Source organism: Xylaria bambusicola (assembly GCF_022495145.1).
Source record: "Xylaria bambusicola strain CBS 139988 unplaced genomic scaffold F5B22scaffold_4, whole genome shotgun sequence".
Lineage (NCBI taxonomy): Eukaryota > Fungi > Ascomycota > Sordariomycetes > Xylariales > Xylariaceae > Xylaria > Xylaria bambusicola.
The window spans coordinates 339,099-360,376 of NW_025953557.1; the positions used below are offsets into that span (position 1 = coordinate 339,099).

General features: G+C 46.9%; 7 protein-coding genes across 7 annotated transcripts; 3 read left to right on the top strand and 4 right to left on the bottom strand.

The window, feature by feature from the left end:
* Positions 1-109: 109 nt before the first annotated feature.
* F5B22DRAFT_589791 (dehydrogenase) lies at positions 110-2,525 on the bottom strand. The gene is made up of 6 exons (XM_047973765.1): positions 1,721-2,525; positions 1,518-1,608; positions 1,357-1,416; positions 947-1,308; positions 775-838; positions 110-697 (listed from the first exon to the last, which is right to left on the bottom strand). The coding sequence occupies exons 1-6, from the start codon at positions 2,036-2,038 to the stop codon at positions 507-509; spliced, it is 1,086 nt and encodes a 361-aa protein (XP_047834767.1). The 5' UTR covers positions 2,039-2,525; the 3' UTR covers positions 110-506.
* Positions 2,526-2,824: 299 nt separating this feature from the next.
* F5B22DRAFT_589796 (amino acid permease-domain-containing protein) lies at positions 2,825-5,626 on the top strand. Its single transcript, XM_047973766.1, has 2 exons — positions 2,825-4,311; positions 4,361-5,626. Exons 1-2 carry the CDS (start codon positions 3,289-3,291, stop codon positions 5,180-5,182), a joined length of 1,845 nt encoding a protein of 614 aa, XP_047834768.1. The 5' UTR covers positions 2,825-3,288; the 3' UTR covers positions 5,183-5,626.
* A 1,247-nt stretch (positions 5,627-6,873) lies between these two features.
* Positions 6,874-8,442, top strand: F5B22DRAFT_589798 (zinc-binding domain-containing protein). Its single transcript, XM_047973767.1, has 2 exons — positions 6,874-7,970; positions 8,046-8,442. Exon 1 carries the CDS (start codon positions 7,495-7,497, stop codon positions 7,966-7,968), a length of 474 nt encoding a protein of 157 aa, XP_047834769.1. The 5' UTR covers positions 6,874-7,494; the 3' UTR covers positions 7,969-7,970; positions 8,046-8,442.
* Positions 8,443-9,299: 857 nt separating this feature from the next.
* Positions 9,300-11,582, top strand: F5B22DRAFT_658241 (uncharacterized protein; the record flags this gene model as incomplete). The annotated part of the gene is made up of 2 exons (XM_047980109.1): positions 9,300-9,432; positions 9,484-11,582. 2 exons carry the CDS (start codon positions 9,300-9,302, stop codon positions 11,391-11,393), a joined length of 2,043 nt encoding a protein of 680 aa, XP_047834770.1. The 3' UTR covers positions 11,394-11,582.
* A 1,505-nt stretch (positions 11,583-13,087) lies between these two features.
* F5B22DRAFT_337410 (uncharacterized protein) lies at positions 13,088-14,534 on the bottom strand. Its single transcript, XM_047970869.1, has 2 exons — positions 14,031-14,534; positions 13,088-13,963 (listed from the first exon to the last, which is right to left on the bottom strand). The coding sequence occupies exons 1-2, from the start codon at positions 14,428-14,430 to the stop codon at positions 13,191-13,193; spliced, it is 1,173 nt and encodes a 390-aa protein (XP_047834771.1). The 5' UTR covers positions 14,431-14,534; the 3' UTR covers positions 13,088-13,190.
* Positions 14,535-17,800: 3,266 nt separating this feature from the next.
* F5B22DRAFT_589803 (uncharacterized protein) lies at positions 17,801-18,717 on the bottom strand (the record flags this gene model as incomplete). Its single annotated transcript, XM_047973768.1, has 2 exons — positions 18,022-18,717; positions 17,801-17,955 (listed from the first exon to the last, which is right to left on the bottom strand). A coding segment is annotated over exon 1 (392 nt), but the record flags the coding sequence as incomplete, so codon positions are not given.
* A 728-nt stretch (positions 18,718-19,445) lies between these two features.
* F5B22DRAFT_589805 (nuclear pore complex component-domain-containing protein) lies at positions 19,446-21,257 on the bottom strand. The gene is made up of 2 exons (XM_047973769.1): positions 20,419-21,257; positions 19,446-20,356 (listed from the first exon to the last, which is right to left on the bottom strand). The coding sequence occupies exons 1-2, from the start codon at positions 20,688-20,690 to the stop codon at positions 19,771-19,773; spliced, it is 858 nt and encodes a 285-aa protein (XP_047834773.1). The 5' UTR covers positions 20,691-21,257; the 3' UTR covers positions 19,446-19,770.
* Positions 21,258-21,278: the final 21 nt, after the last annotated feature.

A 21,278-nucleotide genomic window follows, 5' to 3' on the forward strand; every position in this document is an offset into this window, starting at 1 on the left:
GTCCGACCCCGCTGCTAGCGGCTGCCGTCGGCTAGCTTGTCACTACTGTACTATAGGTACTTACCGCCTTGCCAAGAGCCCCAGTAGCTCTCGAGGAAGCTTGAGAGGTTGACGATATGACAGCATGAAGTATTACCACGCGTAGCTAATTACCTGTATACCTCCTACCTACGCGTTACTTAAGTACTTACTTACTCGGTACCTGCGTAATTGCAGATGCCAGTTAGTAAGGCACATCATACAGTAAGTACAGTAGAAGTGTTAAGAGAATAGACGTCATAGCCATCCTAATTAGGTCAAGGCATCATATGTGATAGAAGTGTCCGTTTCCTCTTAGTTGAGGTTGCAACCTGGTTCTAACGTCAAAAGTTAAATAGATTTGAACGATATGTGTTGAGTCTCATGTGTATCGGTAGAACAGACCCGGCTCTGTGCTTCCCTTGGTAATATTTTACCTGGCGATGTAACTAGGAACTGACGCATCGTTTTCTGACTCAAACCATCGATTATGAAGCTGTAGCTGATAAATCCACCATGAGTTTGATATGTTTGTTTCTCTGATGTATGAGCGCCTCGAATCCGTCTTCGATCGCGCGATCCAGGGAGACTTTGCTCGTGATCATAGCTTCTGGTTTCAGATGCCCTGTACGGAGAGCATCAATAACATGACCGAAGTCGGCCAATTGGTATGTCAAACCTAAATGCCAATTGTCTAGGTGAGCTCGGACAGATCGTGTAATAAAAGGGAATTACATGTCGAAAGAGAGTGCTTACTTCCAATATACTTCCTCTCGTGGAAGACGAGATCGTTAGGATTAAGAGCAACGGGCTTTTCCCACTACGAACTAGCCTTAGCACAACAACCTAAGCCATTCTATCTATGACAGCTCGAAAGCATTGAGCTGAGCAGCTGAAATAGGGCAAGTGAGGGTTCATATCAACTAACAATCGCGACATTGATGATGGTCCCCCGAGCACAGACAGAACGGATTGTTGCTTCAAGACTGAGTGGTACACCAGCACAATCGAAGGCTACGGGAGGGCCATTGCCGCCGGTTAGCTCTCGAACCGCATGGCTCACATCGATTCGAGTTGGGTCAAGTATATGCGTTGCGCCAAACTTCTTCGCGAGCTGTTGTCGTTGAGGCACCATATCGACGGCAATAATGCTCCCAGCGCCTATGGCCCTTAGACACTGGATTATGGAGAGCCCAATGGGACCGGTGCCAAATACTAAGGAAGCTTGACCAGCCTCAATGGCAGACTGGTTAACGGCATGCCAGGCAACCGCGAGTGGTTCAACCAGGGCTTCAAGGAGGTCAGCATCTCTTCACCTGGTGTGGTAGACTGACTGACCACCAACCTCCAGCGAGATACTGTCTGGAAGCTTGAATACTGCCTCAGGCTGCACGCAGACTGCAATGCCACCGACTTAGCATCGTGAAAAGCTAGCAAGGCGTTGAGCTAACGCAGATATGACATGTCATGACCTGTGGATGTCATTCAAAGGAACCTACTGTAATCACTAAGCCCGCCGCCACCGCCAGATAGTCCGAGGAAGCCCTTGTCGACGCAGCAGTTCGGGAATCCACCCTTGCACGGCTCGCACTGCAACATTTGAATTCATCAATTATGAACCCAAGCAGGGTGTATGACTATCCAGAACAGCGAGGAGTTTCTAGGGCATGCATTGCTGTGGCCTGAAAGGGAAGTGGCTCACAGTTCGACAACACAGCAGCGGGAATACGGCAACTCGATCCCCGACTTTCAAATCACCAAGGTTAGACACGTTCGAGCCTATCTCGATGATAGTTCCAGATATCTCATGGCCGAGGGTGACGGGAGAGGACTCGTTGGTAAGCGGGTGAGGCGAGCCGTATTTGGGTATGAAAGTCTGAGATTGGTACTCATGGAGATCTGTGCCACAGATTCCGACAAATGCAGGCCGAATCTTGACCTGCGTCGAGCCACACTTGGGCTCAGGCAAATCCGTCTCCAGACGAAGGTCTTTGGGACCATAATATCGAAGAGCACGCATCGCGATCGAGAGTGTTTACACCAACTACGGTCAATTCGAAACATTGAACGGAGCCCTACAACGTGATGATGCATAGAAGTGAATAATCCACGTAGGACCGTGGAAGCGCTTCCGGCTTCTATAACGCCTCCTCACCTCCAGGCTTGCCTACACAAGTGCCACAACATACCCCTCATTCCGGCAGTTGACTAAGATTGTATAGCGTTGAGCCAGATATCGTTCGTTTACTACTGGCCATCACGACGCATTCAACTATCACTTATCGAAAAGCATACCACAAGTAGGGAGGTAGGGGAGCAGAAGACTAGGACGGACGGTGACTCGTTGACACTCTAGTGGTGTAGGTTCGGTAACCATCCTTGACATGGCGACACGAGAAATAATTTTCATAGCAGATTTCCAGATCAATGGGCGATCACGCATCGCCATCTTAAAAAAAGGGGAAGGGGGAAGGGGGAAAGATGGATCGCAAAGCATTACCTAGTCTGACCTAGATCGCCTTTAACAAATGCTGATTGGCGGTGGTGGCAGGAAATGCCTTAACTGGTAGGTGGAGTTGACCCGCTATGCCCTCAGTATCTAGGTAGCTCGGCACCCGCTGTAAGTATATGTACGGTAAGTACTTAAGTACCTAGCTAGTACAGTATTTTGAAGCCTAGAATAGGTAGAATAGGTACCTACTGCCTACCTGGTAGGCGCTGTAAGGGGGACCTGCAGAAGCCGGCTGCTAGACTAACCACAAACCTGATTGGCACTGGAAGAAGAACTTACTTCATCCAACCTCTGATCGGCTTTGTATGTCAACTGGGCATTCAAGGTAGAATAGAACAGTAATTGCAAGATTTCTTGGGTCGTGTTTTCTTCTCCCTCACAGCATACAGACAAGACACACTTTCTGATATTGATCTCGATCAAAGGCATCGCAACTAGCTATCCTATCTTGTTAACATTCCCAGGTTCTAATCTCTAGGGCCTTGCCTTGTGTCGCGATTCATTGTCGACCTTGGTGAATGCCGTCATATAAACACGAGCGCATGCGACCCATCCTTCGCCTCCATCGCCTCCAACATTAGAACTCCACGAGCTCGGCGAACTCGCCCGGACACCGAAGCAGTCTTCCATTCTCACATCTGTACAATAGCTTGCGAGAATACTACCTCCATCCATTGGGTTACCTATTACCGACGATGCTTCGCCTAGAACTATTTAGGATATAGAATCTGCCAAATACGAATCAAAGCGCAACTGCAATGCCCAACCACTACACATCGAACCCTCATCCCAACGAACGGGACTCTCTCGAGCTTGCTTCCTTAGCCTCATCGAGCCACGGCCCCGATACTTACTCTGAAACGGATTCGAGAGCGTCAATATCATCATCACGCAAGTTCTCCCTCGAACAGGACGACCCTTTGGACGACGGTAATCTCGCTGGTCGCCCTACACTTGGCGGCGCTCGCGATAGAGCATACTCCGCCGCCTCAAACTTCGACTACTCCGCGAACCTCTTCCCCCTCTCCTCTTCGACGGCTCCCGGCTATGCTCCGTTAGGCGCTCCTACATCGGCCGCACAGCACCATGGTGGGCTAGGCGGCGCCTCGCTGGAGAAGCACAAGACACTGACGTATCTGAATGGCCTGGGTTTGATTGTTGGTCTAATCATCGGCTCCGGCATTTTCTCCTCCCCAAGCCAGGTTAATGTCAATGTCGGCTCACCAGGCGCGTCTTTGGTCGTGTGGGCAATAGCAGGTGTGCTGGCGTGGACGGGAGCGGCCAGCTATGCCGAGCTAGGTGGCGCGATACCTCTAAATGGAGGATCGCAAGCGTACTTGTCGAAGATTATGGGCGAGCTGGCGGGCTTCCTCTTTACGTGGGTTGCTGTCCTGGTTCTGAAGCCTGGAAGCGCCGCTATTATCGCCATCATCATGGGTGAATACCTGGTGCGGGCTTTTATTGGAGCTGAGGCAGAACACATAAATCCCTGGATCAGCAAGGGAGTTGGTTTTGCCGGGCTACTCTTCGTTACATTCTTGAATTGCGTCTCTACTCGACTAGGAACACGAATCAACGATGCACTCATGTTCTTCAAATTCATTGCTTTGGTTGGTGTGACAGTTGTGGGTATTGTGGTCGCTTTAACCGGCTTCTCTTTTTCAGGCCAAGCCAACACGGAGTGGAAGAACCATCAATGGTTTGAGGGTACAACTACTGACGGTAGTCATTGGGCTGTTGCCTTATATGCTGGGCTCTGGGCATATGATGGTTGGGACAATGTAAGTCCTCATTATGCCTTCTATGTCGAACATGCTAACGCAAAATTAGACAAATTATGTTGTAGGCGAATTTCGTAATCCATCCCGCGATCTACCCCGCGTCATACACACAGCCATGCCCCTGGTAATTATCGGTTATCTTCTCGCCAATTTTTCGTATTTTCTTGTCCTGCCCAAGGAAATCCTCAACAGCAGTAATACCGTCGCGGTCGCATTTGGTAGCAAAGTATTCGGTCCCGTAGGCGCACTAGTATTCGCCCTTATCGTTAGTGCTTCATGTTTTGGATCGCTTAACTCGACAACATTTACTAGTAGTCGGCTAGTATATGCTGCTGCGAAGGAAGGGTTCATTCCTTCCTTCGCTGGCCGCATTGGCATTGGTTCTACGGAGCCTAGAATTTCTACGAGAAGGAATGGGTGGCTTTCGAAGCGATTTCGCAATCTGGTTGGGGACGAAGAAACGGGTCTGTTCTTTACACCAGTGAATGCGCTGATATTGAACACCCTATTGACCACAGCCTACATGGCGGTTGGCGAATTCAGCGAGCTTCTTACATTCTATGGTGTGGCAGGGTATTCCTTCTACTTTCTCACTGTCCTAGGGTTAATTATACTTCGAGTAAAAGAGCCGCACCTCGAAAGACCTTACAAGACTTGGATAACAACGCCCATAATATTCTGCTGCGTCAGCCTATTCCTACTCAGCAGAGCGGTTTTCTCTCAGCCTCTAAAAACACTCATCGTTGTCGCATTTGTTCTTACCGGTATACCTGTCTTCTTCTGGCGGATACAAGGGCGCGATCAGGTGAGCAAGCGTGAAAATGGATTGAGAAAAGCGCCCATATGGCAGTTCTGGAAGCGCTGGGGGTAGACATGGGATTATGCCAATTTTATTTGCTGAATGTCAATTAAATCCTATGACAACCTTGTTTCCCGCCAAAAGCATCTTTCCTTGGCTAATTGCCCTAATGTACTCGGATATGAATGGGTCAGATTATAAAGGCGTTAGGCTATATTTATCATAAGAGGCATGACTTAGGACGGTATCATACTCAACGGGCACATCCCTCCCGGTCGTATATAAGACAAACGAGGACAACGGAACATTGCCCTTCGGTATTCATCATCGATGCAGCTCCAGGCTATTAGGCGCTCATATCCAATGATCTCGAGCCAGTTGAAGGTGCTTGAGAGATAGGCTCGGCTATAAGAAATTGGAACAGTTCAAATGTATCTTTTGATCCTGTTGCTTAACCTGTTGGTGCTAAGGCATATAAACTAGAACAGATTTTGAATATAAATGATTTTAATGACCCAGTGTAAAAGCCCCTTAGATATGCTCTTACCGATGGCTACTCACTATGTTAGTCTGAGAATCCCACGACCATTAGTAATGGACCCAGCTGTTGGGAGGTAGTTGAACTAGATATCCTATTGGAGGCCGCTCGGATCTATCCTGTAGCCCTGATACTTAATGTTTACCCTAATGGAAACACGGAGAATGCATTTCGACAACCTTTAGGGCCCCAAAAATCTTCTCCATATCTGAAACTATAGAGCAATATGTGTCAAAATCTATCTGAAGTTATTCCGAGCGACGATTTGCAAGCCAGGCGGCTTGCAATAATTTAGACAATGTTACGGTATCTCAAAGGGAGCGCTCGACTTAGTATGAGACTGAAGATGCTAAATTGGAGACAACAGAGGCTTGCTCTTGACGAAGGAGTAGCTACACCAATTCCACGGAAAACTCCCTTCGACTCTGACGTGCTAGAGTGCATAACGATTACGGCCTACAAATTCAGATCATCTGGCAAACCTGGATTAGATGGATGGTCTTCGCTTTACCAACCATGTTAGTAATAATGCGGCTCTCACCAATAATGAAGTTTAACTGCTAGAACATGATTCAACGATAGCATCCTTGTCATTAGTCTTCGGCCATATACTGCAGAGTAATACTACTGTAACCTGACATGGACAGCACACAACGAGGTAATAACGACGTGGGAGACACCATAAAACAACCTGCTTGACCGACAACATGGGCTTGCTGCGAAGGGGAGTCTATTCCGTAGAAACTGTAATGCTTGAGTGGTGAAGCCCTAGTTGCACTCAAATGTCCAAATCAACTTCGACTGACATATTCGTTTGGCGCCACGTATTGCTACTTAACATTGTTTTAGCCAATGGAATCGAGGTGGGATTTGTAAATGTTGTTGGGACTTTTGTCACACGGGTCCATCTTGGAGAATTTGGGGAATCAGATTTATGCCATTATTGCCTGTAGGATGTCTGGACATGGACACTTGTCAAATTTTCATTTTCAGAGCATAATTAAATGGGCAGGGGAGAAGCTCTAATGCGATGTATCTGCGGAAAGATGCAGCATCACCAGCGGCGATATGGTGCCTATTAATGACAAAGCATGCTGCCTCAAATCTCGTGATAACTATGATTAAAGTACCTAGTTCACTATGCTGCTTTGGAGTATACAAGCACAGCAAAAGAATAATTACTATTAAGATAATATAGGGCTACCAATAGAATCCTAACTACTTACAGTAGTATACGGATTCCCTATTCGAAGGAGTCACTCTCGTCCAGTTGCATTGTACTACTATCCTACCACCAGAAGAAGTCAAGTGCTCAGTATACATTCCACCAGAGATCAGGTTAATCAGGCGCCATGGCTCAATGATACCACCGTAGCCACAAATAGCTCCTCTTGTAGACGACCGTGCATAATCAGCCTCACGATGAACAACTTGTTAGAAGCTGAATGGACCACCTGAACGAGGGAAGTAAATTGACATCATATGAGTTGTGTTGTACAGAGGATCGCCAACACGCGCTGGCACTGATTGAGTTAAAAGAATCCCGGGTCAAGACGCGGGGAAGCGCAGGCAAACGATTCGCAGCCGAAATGACAGTTGTTTTTCATTGGCATATAGATGCTACCATCCGTCTCGGGCCAGGCAATTCGAGCCGTGGTATGTTACTTCTAATGCATATTTAGGAACGCAGTATAAGGCACTTGACGTCCCCGACGATCCTTGAAGTTCCAACTGATAGATGTATGATTCTTATCTACCTACTTACCAGTAAAGAAACATTTCGTTGCATCCTCCTCCTTGGATCGTACACTCCTTTTGCGCTCGGCGCAGCTGCTGTCATATCACTATGACCAGGAAACAATACAGACCACCCGACACATCATCCATGCACTCTTCGAAACACTCGGAGGTATCTCGACTACTCGAAGAGCACAACCTCCAATTTACATTCCACAGGAATGACGAAGACAGTGGATGTACCAAGTCACACGATACAGCCATTATGGGCCGGTTTATATGCCATAATCCAAAATGCGTAACAAATGGATGGAGCAGCAGGCAGATCGCAATCACAATCCGGATGTACCCCAGACGTGAATATAACGCAAAGGTCTACCACCAGCGCTGCAAGAGTTGTGGCAGCCTCAGCAAACCAATATTAGACGACACATACGCCGAGCGAGTTGCATATTGGATCAAGAAGTGGTGTGGGATTCAGCAGGAGAAACCACCTCATTCAGGCAAGAGTAAAGGACCGCATCAGAAACGGTTCTGTGAGGGCTGCAAGGCGGGCCATTGCTCACAACTGCAATACCAATGAAGGTATAGTGCTCTAATTCTATACCAGCTCTATGCTCTTTAGTATTGATGAATAATGGCACTGATATTGAAGTTAAGGGCGAGCTTGTCTAACTATCGCCGAGAACCACACTAGCCGGAAGGAAGGACAGTTGGTCAAAGGATACATGATAGTGTGCGCGGGTCGGTCTTAGTATATTGGTTAAGGGATCCATCAAGTATCTTTCATTATACCGATGGGCTTTACAGGCTTGTTGTTGGCCGATTTTCAGCGTTGGATTGCATATGCTTGAGATATGATAGATATCTTTGGACACTGGAGGACATGAGGTACGCTATACTAATGGGGTTACACTGGAATATGGGATTTGGCCCTTACTTGTGTTGTGTACGGTCTGGGAGTTCATAAGAATTCTTTTATAGGTCCCCTGTATGCCTTTCCTCACTTGCTAGGTGGAATAACCTGTAGCAGATAGTAATTGAGAAAACCTTGACGAGGAATTGGTGATGGGTAACTAATATTGAGAGGCAAGTAAATTACTAGACGACAACCAATTAATAATGAGAACCCCTGACTGTGCCCATCAAGCTGATGTCTGGCTGATTTCAGGATCTGATCGGCATTGTCTGACATAGCACTTGTCAACGGATATGTTCGAAATAGCCAACTAGCATGGGAAACAAAGCCTGGTTCCTGTGAAACTATGAGTATGACAAGAACATGGCCTTCACTACTTAGTTGATTTGTAATCCCAACGAAGTACCAAAAGTAGAGCAAGCGCTTCAAATGAGCTCATGCTCACTGTGGCGAACGCCTAAGTATTCATAAGTGACGCTTCAAGATTCACATAACTCTAGCCGCTTACCCTCGATTATAAAGGAGGCCACAAATTGGCATATGATATGCGCCACAGGCTTTATTTACATAGTACGTCAATGGCGTTGGTCCCCCCCCCCGCGGTGGGTGCTCAGGCTTATATACCTCAGTAAAACACTAGGGTAGTCAGCCAAGAATTTGAGGGCTAAATTAGCTGAATTTTGAAACAAGTACATATCGATGTTCAGTTGAGGGTAAGGGTCGCGGTGTTTAAACGCATTTGGGTTAGCAATCTACTCCGACAGGTCGCGGCGCAAGTGGTTTAGGAAAGAAACTCCGTGACGCCACCAACCAGCAACCGCCCAGCTCTACAGGGGTGGTTGGTAACTTGTGGTGAGTTGCGTTCTAATTTTAGACACCATCTTTCAATATGAAAGCGCAATGAATATATGTGAAAGTAAGTAATCGGTGTTTCACATCAGTTGATGATAATGTAGAACAGACGTTCTATTGTTCTATATCTACTAGACTCCAAAATGCCTTCATACGACCCATGGCGGCTCACTAATTCCAACGAGCTGACCGAACGAAGAGATGATATCTCAGGCTTGGATACCGGGCAGACAAAGTACCCTCAATCGACCTTCGCTTACGCCAGTACCGACGCAAGTAAGAACTTTCGTCTTGTTACAGGTTACATGAACTTACACGATAGCGCAGTAACATATGAGGGGGGTTATGCACACATTCCTCTTGCTACCTCTCGATCGCGTCACTACCTATCACAGAGCAATCCATCGCAATCTCACACGTCAAGCTGGAGCAAAACCATCACCGCTTTAAATATCATATGGCCAGTTCTCGTACTTCTGCTCTATATCTTCATAGTATTTCACTACCTGCTTAGAGACGAGCTCAATGGAATAGTTGCCGAGCACAAGATCGATGCAAAGATCGTCTTCTATGCGTGGCTCATCCTGAGCATTTTCATCCTCGAATGGCTTAAAGCCTCTTTGGCCTGGTTCGAGGCCGCCATCCTCTTGAACTATCCCTCATGGGCACCGTCAAATGAGGGACAGCACCTGTGGCATCTTGATCGTGCTTGGGCTAACTTTAGTGGCTGGTGCCGCGTTTTCTCGCCGATTTATAGTTGCCTGATTCGCAGAGGAACTGCATCCACGCAAGTCCCCGCGCCTTTATGGTGGTATCTAGCAGGAACATACATTCTGTTCTCCGTCACTGTTCCTCTGTCCGGTCTCTCTATAGATCAGAGAGTTGGCCTTCAGCTTAGTCACCGACCAGTGACAATCCTCGGAGTCAATGAAACTACCTTCGACGTACGCACAAACGCTGCTGTCTCTGGACTAGCGAGCAACAACTGGCGGAGTGGTCAAGTGACAACGCCGAATTCACCAGCTATCTTTTACGCCCCCGAAGGCACAAGAAACGCTAGCAGCACCTTCTTCGAAGACTTCGCTCAGAACATATATCAGCAAGACCTTGCGGGCGTGGAGACTCCCGTCGAAAACCGTACTGTCAAAGTCTTTTCTGGCCCACCGGTTGCAGAACGTAGCTATGGACGAGCCTGGGGTTTTCTGACTAGTATCTCCTGTCAGGCCGCAAACTTAAAGAATGGCACGAAAATGCTTAATGCCACGGGCCCGAATAATTGGACGACCATTTGGGGTAATTCCGATTTCTTCGACCCCAGATTCGCTGGCCTCACTCCTCTATTCGCATCCTCGGACTCAAGCTTTGGTATAGATGCTACGTACCTGGTTGTTAGCGATCGAGACATATCAGCGGTCGGTAATGGAGACTATGTGAACTCCACTGTTTCAAACATAACGACGCAACCCATTCAAGGCGCTTTAGAAATCGCTATCTGGCAATCCATACCTGATGGTTTTAAGCCGGACGAGGGTTTCAGAAATATGACTTCGAATCCCCTGGTCACCCAGTTGAACGACAGCTCAGTCTTGGGATATGGAGTCCGCTGCATAGTAGAATCTGACGTGGGGTATGCCACCCTCGACGCGGCTACCAGGACCTACTCAGACTTCGTCAAGCGAGCCGCTGATTCTGGAACAAAGGATTTGACCACGATAGGCACCAACATACCTCTTTTCCAGCAAGCTGGTATTTTCGCCATCCAATCAATCGTCTTTGAAGTTCTCTCTACCTTATCTCTTGGGGTTTTGGGAGCGCCGTCTTGTGGTGCGGGTAGTGACACAACTTGCAGCGCTTTTTACGGTGCAAATCTAGCCACCGGCGGCGTGCCACGCATCAGCCAAGTGGGAGATTCCCAGTTTGCGAGAGCCCTGCAGATCCCAAGTATTACCCCTGAGCGAATGACACTTGCCATGTACAAACTGTTTGGAGAGGCTGCATCTGCTATGATGGCCATTGGACCTGGGAACTGGACAAGTAGTGATCTAAAGGGGCTGGACCCCGCTAACAATTTGATTTCGGGCGTAATCCCGTGGCAGCTTGTTCTAGTCCTGTTGGCCTTATGGACTACGCTCAGCACCCTGCCGCAGATCTTGACATTTAGTCAAACGAGGTGGTCGCAAACTCTCGAGGCTTATGCCATTAAGAGATTTGGCGTTAATTGGAGAGACGCATTATGACGAGGTTGAGGAAGCATATTTTCTACTATTATACTGAGCTTGTCTTATTGCTGCTATCGATGCTAGCCTCACAAATAAGATACGGATGGCCATCTGACGGCTTGAACGGCTGCGTATGGATTTGACAGCTAGCCGAGCTGTTTTAACATTGAGAGTACATAATTATTAGCAGGGCCGCCCAATATATATAGAAATATTAGAATGTAACTACTGTATGAAAACTCGCCCTTTTCTTTGTGAGCTTGGAAAGATCAAGTTAGTACCATGTGAACAAATGCTGAAGAATTTTCAATGCTACCGTAGTCTTATCATCATCCTTTTACATTAATAGGTTGTATAACCCTAATATATTTATTCAGATTTAATGCGAAGACGTGGAAGATTCCATCTAGAAGAAAGCCTCTAATTCTGGTAGAACATTTTCAGTAATGATACTTAGCCTCCATCGAGGTATTATCAGTGATTCAGTCAGCTGAGGTGCACACGCCTGCACAAAGCTTCTCGTAGCAAGAAAAATTACAGGCTAGACCCAGACACCAAAATGACTGAATGTTGTGTTATGTACATACGAGCACTGGGATTGGTTTCATATCAGGTGGGTAATAATTCGACTCTCTCAAGGCTCGCCAGTCTGCATCTTGGCACCAGGAGATACCTGCGACTCCTCAGCCTCGGGCTGGTTAACGCTGTTAAAGAGTACATAGACTCTGTGGTCAACGATAGGAGGGAGCTGAATGTGTTAGCAAGGCTGAGATACATTCGCTTCGCTCGGAGCAAGGGCTCAACGCTAGCCGTCCGGGAAGAAAGTCCGGATGAACTATTCCACGAGACAAGAGTCAAGTTGCTCCAATCAGCTGTTGAGAGAGTGGCAGGCTGTATAAACTACAGGCTATATTCTTTTACGCATTTGGAGGCATGTAACTCGTAATATAATTTTTGTTGTCTCCAGTGTTGACGGATTGCATGGGGATAGAGGTCGTATAGATTGTGGCCAATCGCACTTAATAGGTATCATCTTGTATACGCTTGGAGGTAGACTCACTGAATCGGTCCAATAGAGGGTCTCTCACAAGGTCATACCTTTATACTTTCATTTTGCCACTTTTACCACCCATGTATAGTGGGATATTTGTACTACTTTCAACCGGCCGCCGCAGCTAGGGCTGAAGCATCTTGTATTCCAAGGCTTTGCCTGTTGCCTATCCAGGAATTTGACTGCGTCTATTACTCATTTACTCCTATCTCTCCAGCGATTGAAGCTATTCGAATACATATTGGAGTGTAGAAGTTACTTACTTATTCTGGTGTGGGTGACTCCAATTAGTGACGGTTACTCTCATTCACTTCAGTAGCAAAGCATCGATGAAATGGCATGCGAAGGGCAACGCCTAGTTGTGTGATCGAACACATTATTTAAGCAAATTTCTCCTCGGCGGATAGTATCCACGCTACAAGTGTTAGATCTCCAACCTATATTAGGATGGCCAATTAAAGATAGCCTTGAGAAATTTCAGAGCTATCCAAATGAGGTTATTCAGTCGCTTCGAGATAATTTTCTGATACTAGGACTGAAAGCCTTCATGCAAATATAGGCACCGGCGTTCGAGTCCGTAAAGCTGTTCCTCTCTTCTTCGTAGGCGGATAAATTAACAGGATAGGGACAGGTTGGAAATTTCTCATTATCTTATTTAAGAGTTGATAGGCCTAGTACCACTCATCTCTCGAAGACTTTCAAGAAGGGAACCTCTGAATCTCATCGCTATTAGTAAAGCGCGCCCTTCGATAATATCCTACAAACTATTCAATTTGCAATGATCTGGCTCGCTGGAACTCAACAGCGTGCTCACTGACGAGGATGGGTTCGACCGGCCTATTATCCTCTGTTACATCTACCTCGTGTGTCTTCATGCTCATAACATCCCCGTTGACTGGCATAATCGAAGTAAGCGTCACCAACGGCGCAAGGACATCCTTCAGGCTTTTGACGGCAGAGGCCTGATACTCGCTTTCCTCCCTTTCGAGCTCAGCAACTCCCATTTCTCTGACCCGATCCAATTCCGCCCTCCTGCAGGCGAGAATACGTTTATTGCTCTCTAATTTCCCGATCACCTCCTTGGTGTTCAGCCGGAGCTTGGCCAACACCTCCCGACGCGTAGCGTCCTTCAGAAGTGCGGTGAACTTCTCCGCATTAAGCAGGAACATTTCTAGCCTCTGCGCGTCGATGCGGACCCTGTGCACAGCTATATGCCGAAGGTCGGCTAGGGAACCCAGAAGCTTGCCATAAGGCTGCACACACTCCCCCAGGCTACCGAAGAGTTCGCCCTGACGTTGACGAAGCAACGGCACCCACAGGTTAAGCTCGGCCGCTTCGGGGCAATCCCACTGCCGTGTTTTCAGCACTTCCGGAATGGCGCGGCTTCCGAAGTCGAAACATGCTTCCTCTAGTAGTCGCTGAACGTAGGTGAGGATGAGATGCTGTGTCGGGAGGGGGATATTAACCGAGGATAGTGACCGGAGAGTAGGACGTCCTCCCTTACCGGACGACGAGTTAGAATCGGGGCACATATCAACTAAACACATAATTAACAATTAGCAAACGTCCCAATATATGCATGAGGAGAAAGGTGGCCAACGTACAACTCTCCGTGTCGGAGTCATCAACCTGAGAAGCGAAGTTGTGAAAGTTGTCAAAGCCACCTCGCGCGGCTTCGGCAGTAGTGTCGGCTTCGTTCACTACAGTTTCAGACCTCAACACCTCCCAGTCGACACCTTGAGCTTGTGAGAAACCAACGTAAGGAAAGCGTATCTTGGCTTTGGTTAGGGACAGAAATATGCCGTCTTGAAGGAGGGCTTGCGCAACGCGGGACACGACGCTTATGCCGTACACATTAGTGAGGTTCGACACACCCGCGTCCAGCGGCACCGCGTCGTCGATGAGCTTGCGAACGGTCTTGAGTTTTGATACCTTGGCGTTCTGGCCCTCGAACACATTCCTCAGAGCCAAATATACCTCTTTCTCGTCGGGTAGGCTCTTCATGGTGCAGTGGTTGGTTGGCTTACTTCTATGCTACACAGGTATCGAAAGAAAGGAAAAACATTAAACTCCGGAAAGCTCAAGAAGCTTCGCTTCGACTTGCCCTATCAGTTTTGAACGCAGAACGCGGACAAGGTTCTCGTTTTATTCCGATACTACCCTCCCATACGCGTCCAATCTTCAACCCCTCGCATATCCTCGCTGTAGACGCGTTATAATAGGACAAACCTCCTACCAATCAGAATGGACATTACCGAACCGTGATCTAATAGCCAATGCAACTTCTGGGCCTTAAAGTTATGGTAGGGTACAATAAAACGAAAAGAGACGGCGAATTGAAATAGGTGCCTATTGCTCTCGCAACTGACAGACATTCATACTCCTCAGCTAAGAACGTGTTAGCATCTCCAATCTGTGTTATAAGAATTTTCTATTATACGGGGACCGCCAACATTGACTATAGAAACAAGGTCGTTGATACAACGTTCTTGTACCTCCTCAGATCACATTCACCAACCCACCTCAGTCGGTGTCACGGAACGACATAAGGAGTGCAGTACCTATGCCACTACGCCACCAAAAGGTAACGACGAGTTATCAAGTCGAGGGCTTGACGTCTCTGCACTCACTATATAGTACTGTACTGTGACAGTCGGGATAACTACTATTTCCGCATGAAAGGACAAGGACAGGAATGTAGCCCACGCGCGCTCTATTAGCACAACTCGGTCTCGTTTGCCGTTGATTAGGTTGTCGGTTGGGTCAGATTTCATTTCTTACAAAATCATACGAGGACCCTCCTTATCGAATTCGATTATCCGTAACGAAGACTAGGGTGCGCAAGAAATCAATATTCATAACCCAGGTTATGATAGGAGTAAGAGGTAATTGAATATGTTAAGCCTTGCGCGCTAAATACTGAACAGGTAATTACAGGCATGCATGTTATTAACAATTATTCATCCTCTGCGAGGCCCGTCTCCTGACCACCTAGTTCTCTCAATGCGCCCTTGTTGGGCTTGTCACCGCGTAGCCGATCCTGCATAATTTTGTTTCGATCAATCGCCTCTCTCTCATCGCGGGCTACATTATTATGTAATGTTAGCTTCCGTGGTGGAATACGGTCGTTTCTGAAAGACGCACCCAATTGCTGGTCTGAATCAACCTCTTCGATACTAATAGGATCTCCGACGAATGTCTGGTCGCCAACAACGGGCACAGATTCGTTGCTTTGCCTAGATGCATATGAATCGTCGTTGAACTCTCCCGTAGGAGCTTCACGAACATTATCGGGCTGACCGCGTCGGTCGTCGGTCTCGGCGTAAGAGGACTTCGACATGGTGAGTTATATGTGTGAATTAAAAATATGTTGAAAGGTATTGGGGAAAGGTGAATGCCTGATGAGTGTGTTTGTCAATTCTCTTGATTGTATGTTCAGTCGAGGCCGAATGGTATCCATATGAGCAGCTTGCGCCCAACGCTCGAGGAGTGCGTCAGTACAGCTAACCTAACGTCAACGATGATAATATTATTTGGGTTGAATTAGTAGACTTGTGACACGCTATATTCATGCATCAAACATATACACGGGCACGGAGTGCTCAAGCAGAGACATAAAGCGGCTGCAAAGGGTATGGTAGCTAGGTGACTCATCACCCATCTCGATTTTGTACAGAAACCTAGGTTATCGCGCAAAATTTGAAGATACATCGACACTCACAGATCATAGACGTAGATGATCCAATCGGATTATTCAGACCCTATGTTAATGACGTGCTTGATGATTGCAATTACCTTTTATACGACTCTAGGCGTAATAGCACACTACACGAATAGCGATGTGTAGATCAACGCAATGTCTCAGTCATTACAAGATACATTTTCGATCAGTTGCTTAATTGATACGTGATAGAATCGGGCTACAGGCATGGTAGGTAGGGTATAATAACCACCCGAGCATCTAACTCAACGTCAAACCCCATCATTCACATGACTGGCTAACTTTCCACACTGTCAACGCGCATATGTATCGGTGTTTCTTTCTCCCACCTTTCACCCTTCTTCCTAGCATTGGCTATATACTAACTTACTGGAAAGTAATGTCATGCCTCGCAACTTAGAGTTCTTGAGTAACAAACAGAGTAAGTGTTGAGGCACCATAGTAAAACTATCGGGCATTTGGCAAATGTCGCTTTAGCTACACCCTAACGATGGACAAGTAGTTTAGTTAACTGAACACGGAGAGTAGTCTAAAGTTAAGGATCCCTTGGGGAAATGCCCGAGCCGTCGCGATGCCTGGTCTCTGCACGATATGTCAATTTGTCGGGCAGGGTAGACCAGCTATGTTCGGACTAGGGGCGAGCCGGCTGATCGCTAACCTCGATCTCAACAACAAGTGATCTGAAGTAATGAAGCGCAGCAAGAGCATTACCTAATCATGCCTAGCCCCTGACTAGCATGTCCGGATGGGATCCCGGAAACGTGACAGTACACCACCCCAGATGATGATGATGATGGCAATTGAAATAAAGCATGAGTATTACACTAGATACTGAAGTCAAAACCACGTCTCAATTTCGCCAATCAGCGCGGATTTTCGATTTCCCCCTGAACTACTATGGGGAACATATCACCCGGGAATTGCCTGCGTCCTTAGATATCGGATTCTATGACGTCGGTAGATGGCTATGCGCTGTGTTGAAGGGCCAACCCGGTAGCCTCAATGCGAGGTACACACTGCTCACTAACATCGCCGAGTAGGAGTTAGCAGATATGCGTGCTGCCTCATTGACGATCGCCGGGGTCTGACATTATGTCGCGTGGTCACACCTACCCTTGGGAGTAGATACTGCGAGATTCGGTGTGTATATATAGCTAGCGATAACTTCTCCGAACGGTAATTGATTTAGACACCAAGCCATCAATACAAACATAATATTATTAATCGCTCAAGCAACTCTCCACCTATCTTCAGTCTACGGAAAATATAACATATTAATTATATATTTATCGGTCACTCTTTGTATACAATCAATATGTCTGACAACCAGAATCCCGGAAACTTTGCCAACCGGTAGATCAATATGTTCTGCCGCTTTTGGGAGACTTTACTAATGAGAAGTAGTCCTAAGGACGAGGTTCGAGAAACTGCATCTAAGGCGGGTTCTAAGTAATCAATCCCAGTGGGTTTACTGGTTATGTGCAACTAATCCGCAACGATGAATTTTATTTGTGTGGTCGTGTGTATGAGAGCGCTAGTTGCAAGGCTATTATACATTGAAACTTATTCAAATTTCCAAAATTCTTGATACATAAGCTATGTAGTCCCCTTCCTACAAATAATAAAGACCTTAATTTGTCATATTAGAGAGATGTATAAGCTTAAAACAATTATACAAGTAAATCAACCTTAAGTATATATAATCATTAGGATGCATTCTGGTAAGACATTTGCTTAGAATATCACTATGCCAGGGCAAACATGAAACCTTAGGGTCTATATACCCATACTCTTATCCTCAGATTTGGCTTTTCATGCAATCTCATGTCAGTCACAATACTATCAAACTGTTTTCGCCTTTCCAAAGCACTCACCTAGCCACTTCACTCACTTCACATCATAAGAGCAGGTTTCGCCCGTTTCCGCGGGAGGATCGACGCCTTTTCGCGAAGCCCAGTTCTCCTGGGCTAGCGTGGCCTAGCTATACCAGTCCGACACCAGGGCAAAGCGGTCTAATAAGATCGCCGCCCAGATCTTTCTTCTCGCATATGGGAATTGTCGACAAAAAGCGACGTAACTACTAAATGACCCGTAAAAGTAGTACATAGAAAAAAGCAATGCTGTAAGAGGATGCGTGCAGAGAATTTTGAAGAAACAGAGGTACCAGACGAGTGTGAGGAATGGGTTAAACATTCCCTCCACCATTTTGCGGCACATATATGTTGTCCGCCATAGATTTCTCAATCCAGGATCACTAAATAGACACGTAAGTCGGAAACGTAGACCGGTTCTCAACCATCTCTTCACTTGTTCCGCAAATCTCTTATCAGGAATCAACGCCGTGAAAACAGTTGCCTCCGGTGCCATTTGCATGCCAAGACGTCACTTAGGGCCCCCTTTCCTATCTTCACGTAAATGCTGAAAGAGCACCCATCGCGTGATAAAAGAGTCGTCACCGCTATTCATGTGTTTTCCGATAAACGTCTCCTCTGTGAATTCATTCTGAAACGCTAGTTCTTGTAATATTTCTGAGCGCAATAACATAGTTGCACCCGACACGGTAAAGTTTGTTGACCCATCGCGCGCGTAAAAGGCTTTGTTTCCGCCCAGACGCTTTGAGCGAGCACGTAGTGCGGCAATTTCCCAAGCTGTGATTGCGGCGCCATTTTGGCGCTCTGAAGGGACAGTATGCTGTAGATAGCATGGTAAATGCAGGTGATGGAATGACTTGCTTAAAGTAGGGTAATAATTAGAAAATAGGGTTGTCGAGAGAGCCTAGGTTTGCTGTGACAATTGATAGGATGGGCGAAGCTAGGTCTTGATATTTCAAGCGGTTTGTTGGATAGCCAGGATATTAGTGCGCGAGAAAATTTTGAGGGTTCGAAACCTACCGTTGGTACGATTATGCTTACGTCTGAGGTATTGAATCCTCATTTCCAATATTGTCTGCATATCTCTGAAAATAATAAACAGCCTGCAATGGCCCTTGTTACAGCCGAAGCGCAAAGGCGTACTGTATGTTCAGCTTGTACGCGTATAACATAAATTTACTTGAGGTTATATATAGACTCTAACTAGACTGTATTATGTTGTTATACTTGTTTACTATAGCTAACCGTCTGCTTAATGTGGACTTTTGATATTGCGCAGATGATGTCCTCGTTGATTGTATTCACAATATTTTTCCTAAACGCCGCATCTTCAAACTGAATGGTCGAAAGCCCATATACACTGCGCGGCATTAGCCCAATAGACCTGGTCTTGCCAAGAGTGGTTGGAGTTCAATTGAATTATCTTCATCTATTGTTGCATGCGAAACCGACTGTGATTTAATGCGGGATCTCATATTATTCAGGTGTTCAGTCGTGCCATAACGTTGCCTCTTGCTGGACAATAAAGTAGTTGAATCATTGTTATTAATCGCTCGTCATTTAGGCTTCTGCGATGAAGAAACAAGCAAAGCAGTCTGGAATTTCACAAGCCGTGTTTGAACGAAGCTAGAAGTCAGCCGGATTGGTCATATTTCCAGCATCATTACTGTCCTTATTGTTACAATTGCTTTAAACTACAGAGAGCTTCATCTACGAACTCGCAGAGAACAGCCTTCATCATGTATACACGGACTATGCATCTAGCTCTCTGAAACCCTTGCCCCTCTCATGCATGCCTTTCTCATAGCGCCATTTGCTGTTCAGACCTACAGTACTTCGCTTCCCTGCTGGGCTTGGACTAGGGCTTTCAGGACCGCTGCCGAAGGTTAACACGCCTGACGATATACTACCCCCCACAGGGCTTGGTGACCCTATTGACCCAATTGACCCGCGCGAGGAATGGCGTGCACCATTCATGGCCTTTTGCAATAGGTGGTAACTTGGTGATGCGAAGCTTGATCCATTTCCTGCCGGAGTAGGGCTTCCTTGATTTGACGGACTACGCGGCACCTTGGGTGAGCCTGAAAAGCTGCGCCGGCTCCTTGCCGAACCTGAGGCAGATGGTGTACGGGTATATCGGGGTGGTGTGCTATATTCAGAGCCAGGTGTCGGCGGCGCACTTAAGGGAGGAAGGCCTAGTAGTCTTCGTTGGCCTGATGTGAGAGGAATGTCGGAACAATCATCTTTGGTTAGAAACAACGGTGCCAAATTAAGAACAATATTGACAAGGGGCACTGAATAAAGGATGTATGATATGTATTGAAACCAGGTCCACGCCCTATAATTCAAAAGATTAGCAACGCTACATGAAATTTATGCGACATAAGCATTATGACATACTGAGGCACTGAACGCCTGGGAGGCAAGGCCTTTTTGAGCAGGGGTAACAGGAGAAATAGAAAGATTAAGAGCGAGACGTTGATTAGTATGCGCCTAACGTTCTTCTCAGTGAAGGCCGAAGCTTCTTGCCGTCTTGTGATCTCTTCGATGCGGGGATGTCGCCATGTGCCTGGGCTATCTGTGACGGGAGTAGCAGAAGGCTTGGTGGGCGTCCTTGTGGGAGTTTTCTTGGTCGGGGTGGAGACAGCCACAGAGGCAGCGGTGGAAGCCATTAGGATGGCCACAGGGTGCGTGTCTGAGGCCCGATATGGCGAGGATGGACAGCGGCGAGAGTGTCGGGTTGGTGATACTTTGTTTATTTGGGAGCGGGAGCTGGCGGGAGAAGAGGACTTGCTCGGCTGCGGATTATCTGCAATCTGGCAGACAATTGCCTCAAACTAGGTATATGTAGATGTCGACGTGCTGCCTCGTACCTAAGGGTTAGTAAAGCCGGTATGCTGCAAAGGCAGCTCCTGGTGTTCAACCAAGCTTCAAGTTGTTTTTGCTGGAGGTGTGTCCTTTGTTTTCTTTGGGGATTGCGACGGGTTTCTTTGGTCGCGACTGGAAAAGAGAGACCCACAATAGCATCCACTGTCGGCAAGTATCCACGTTCCTACGCAGTACTTAGGTACCTATGTACTCTAGCTTCAGCCACAGTCTTCTTGTGGCTCAGTCCTATGGCTACCTTAGGTATCGACACCTACAAAGTAGGTACCTAGGTAGCTTTATGCTGGAACTTGTTAAGACATAAAAAGAAAAAGAAAAAAAGGCCACAAAAAAGGAAAAGCCGAAGATCTGAGGAAGAATAAGATATAAGATGA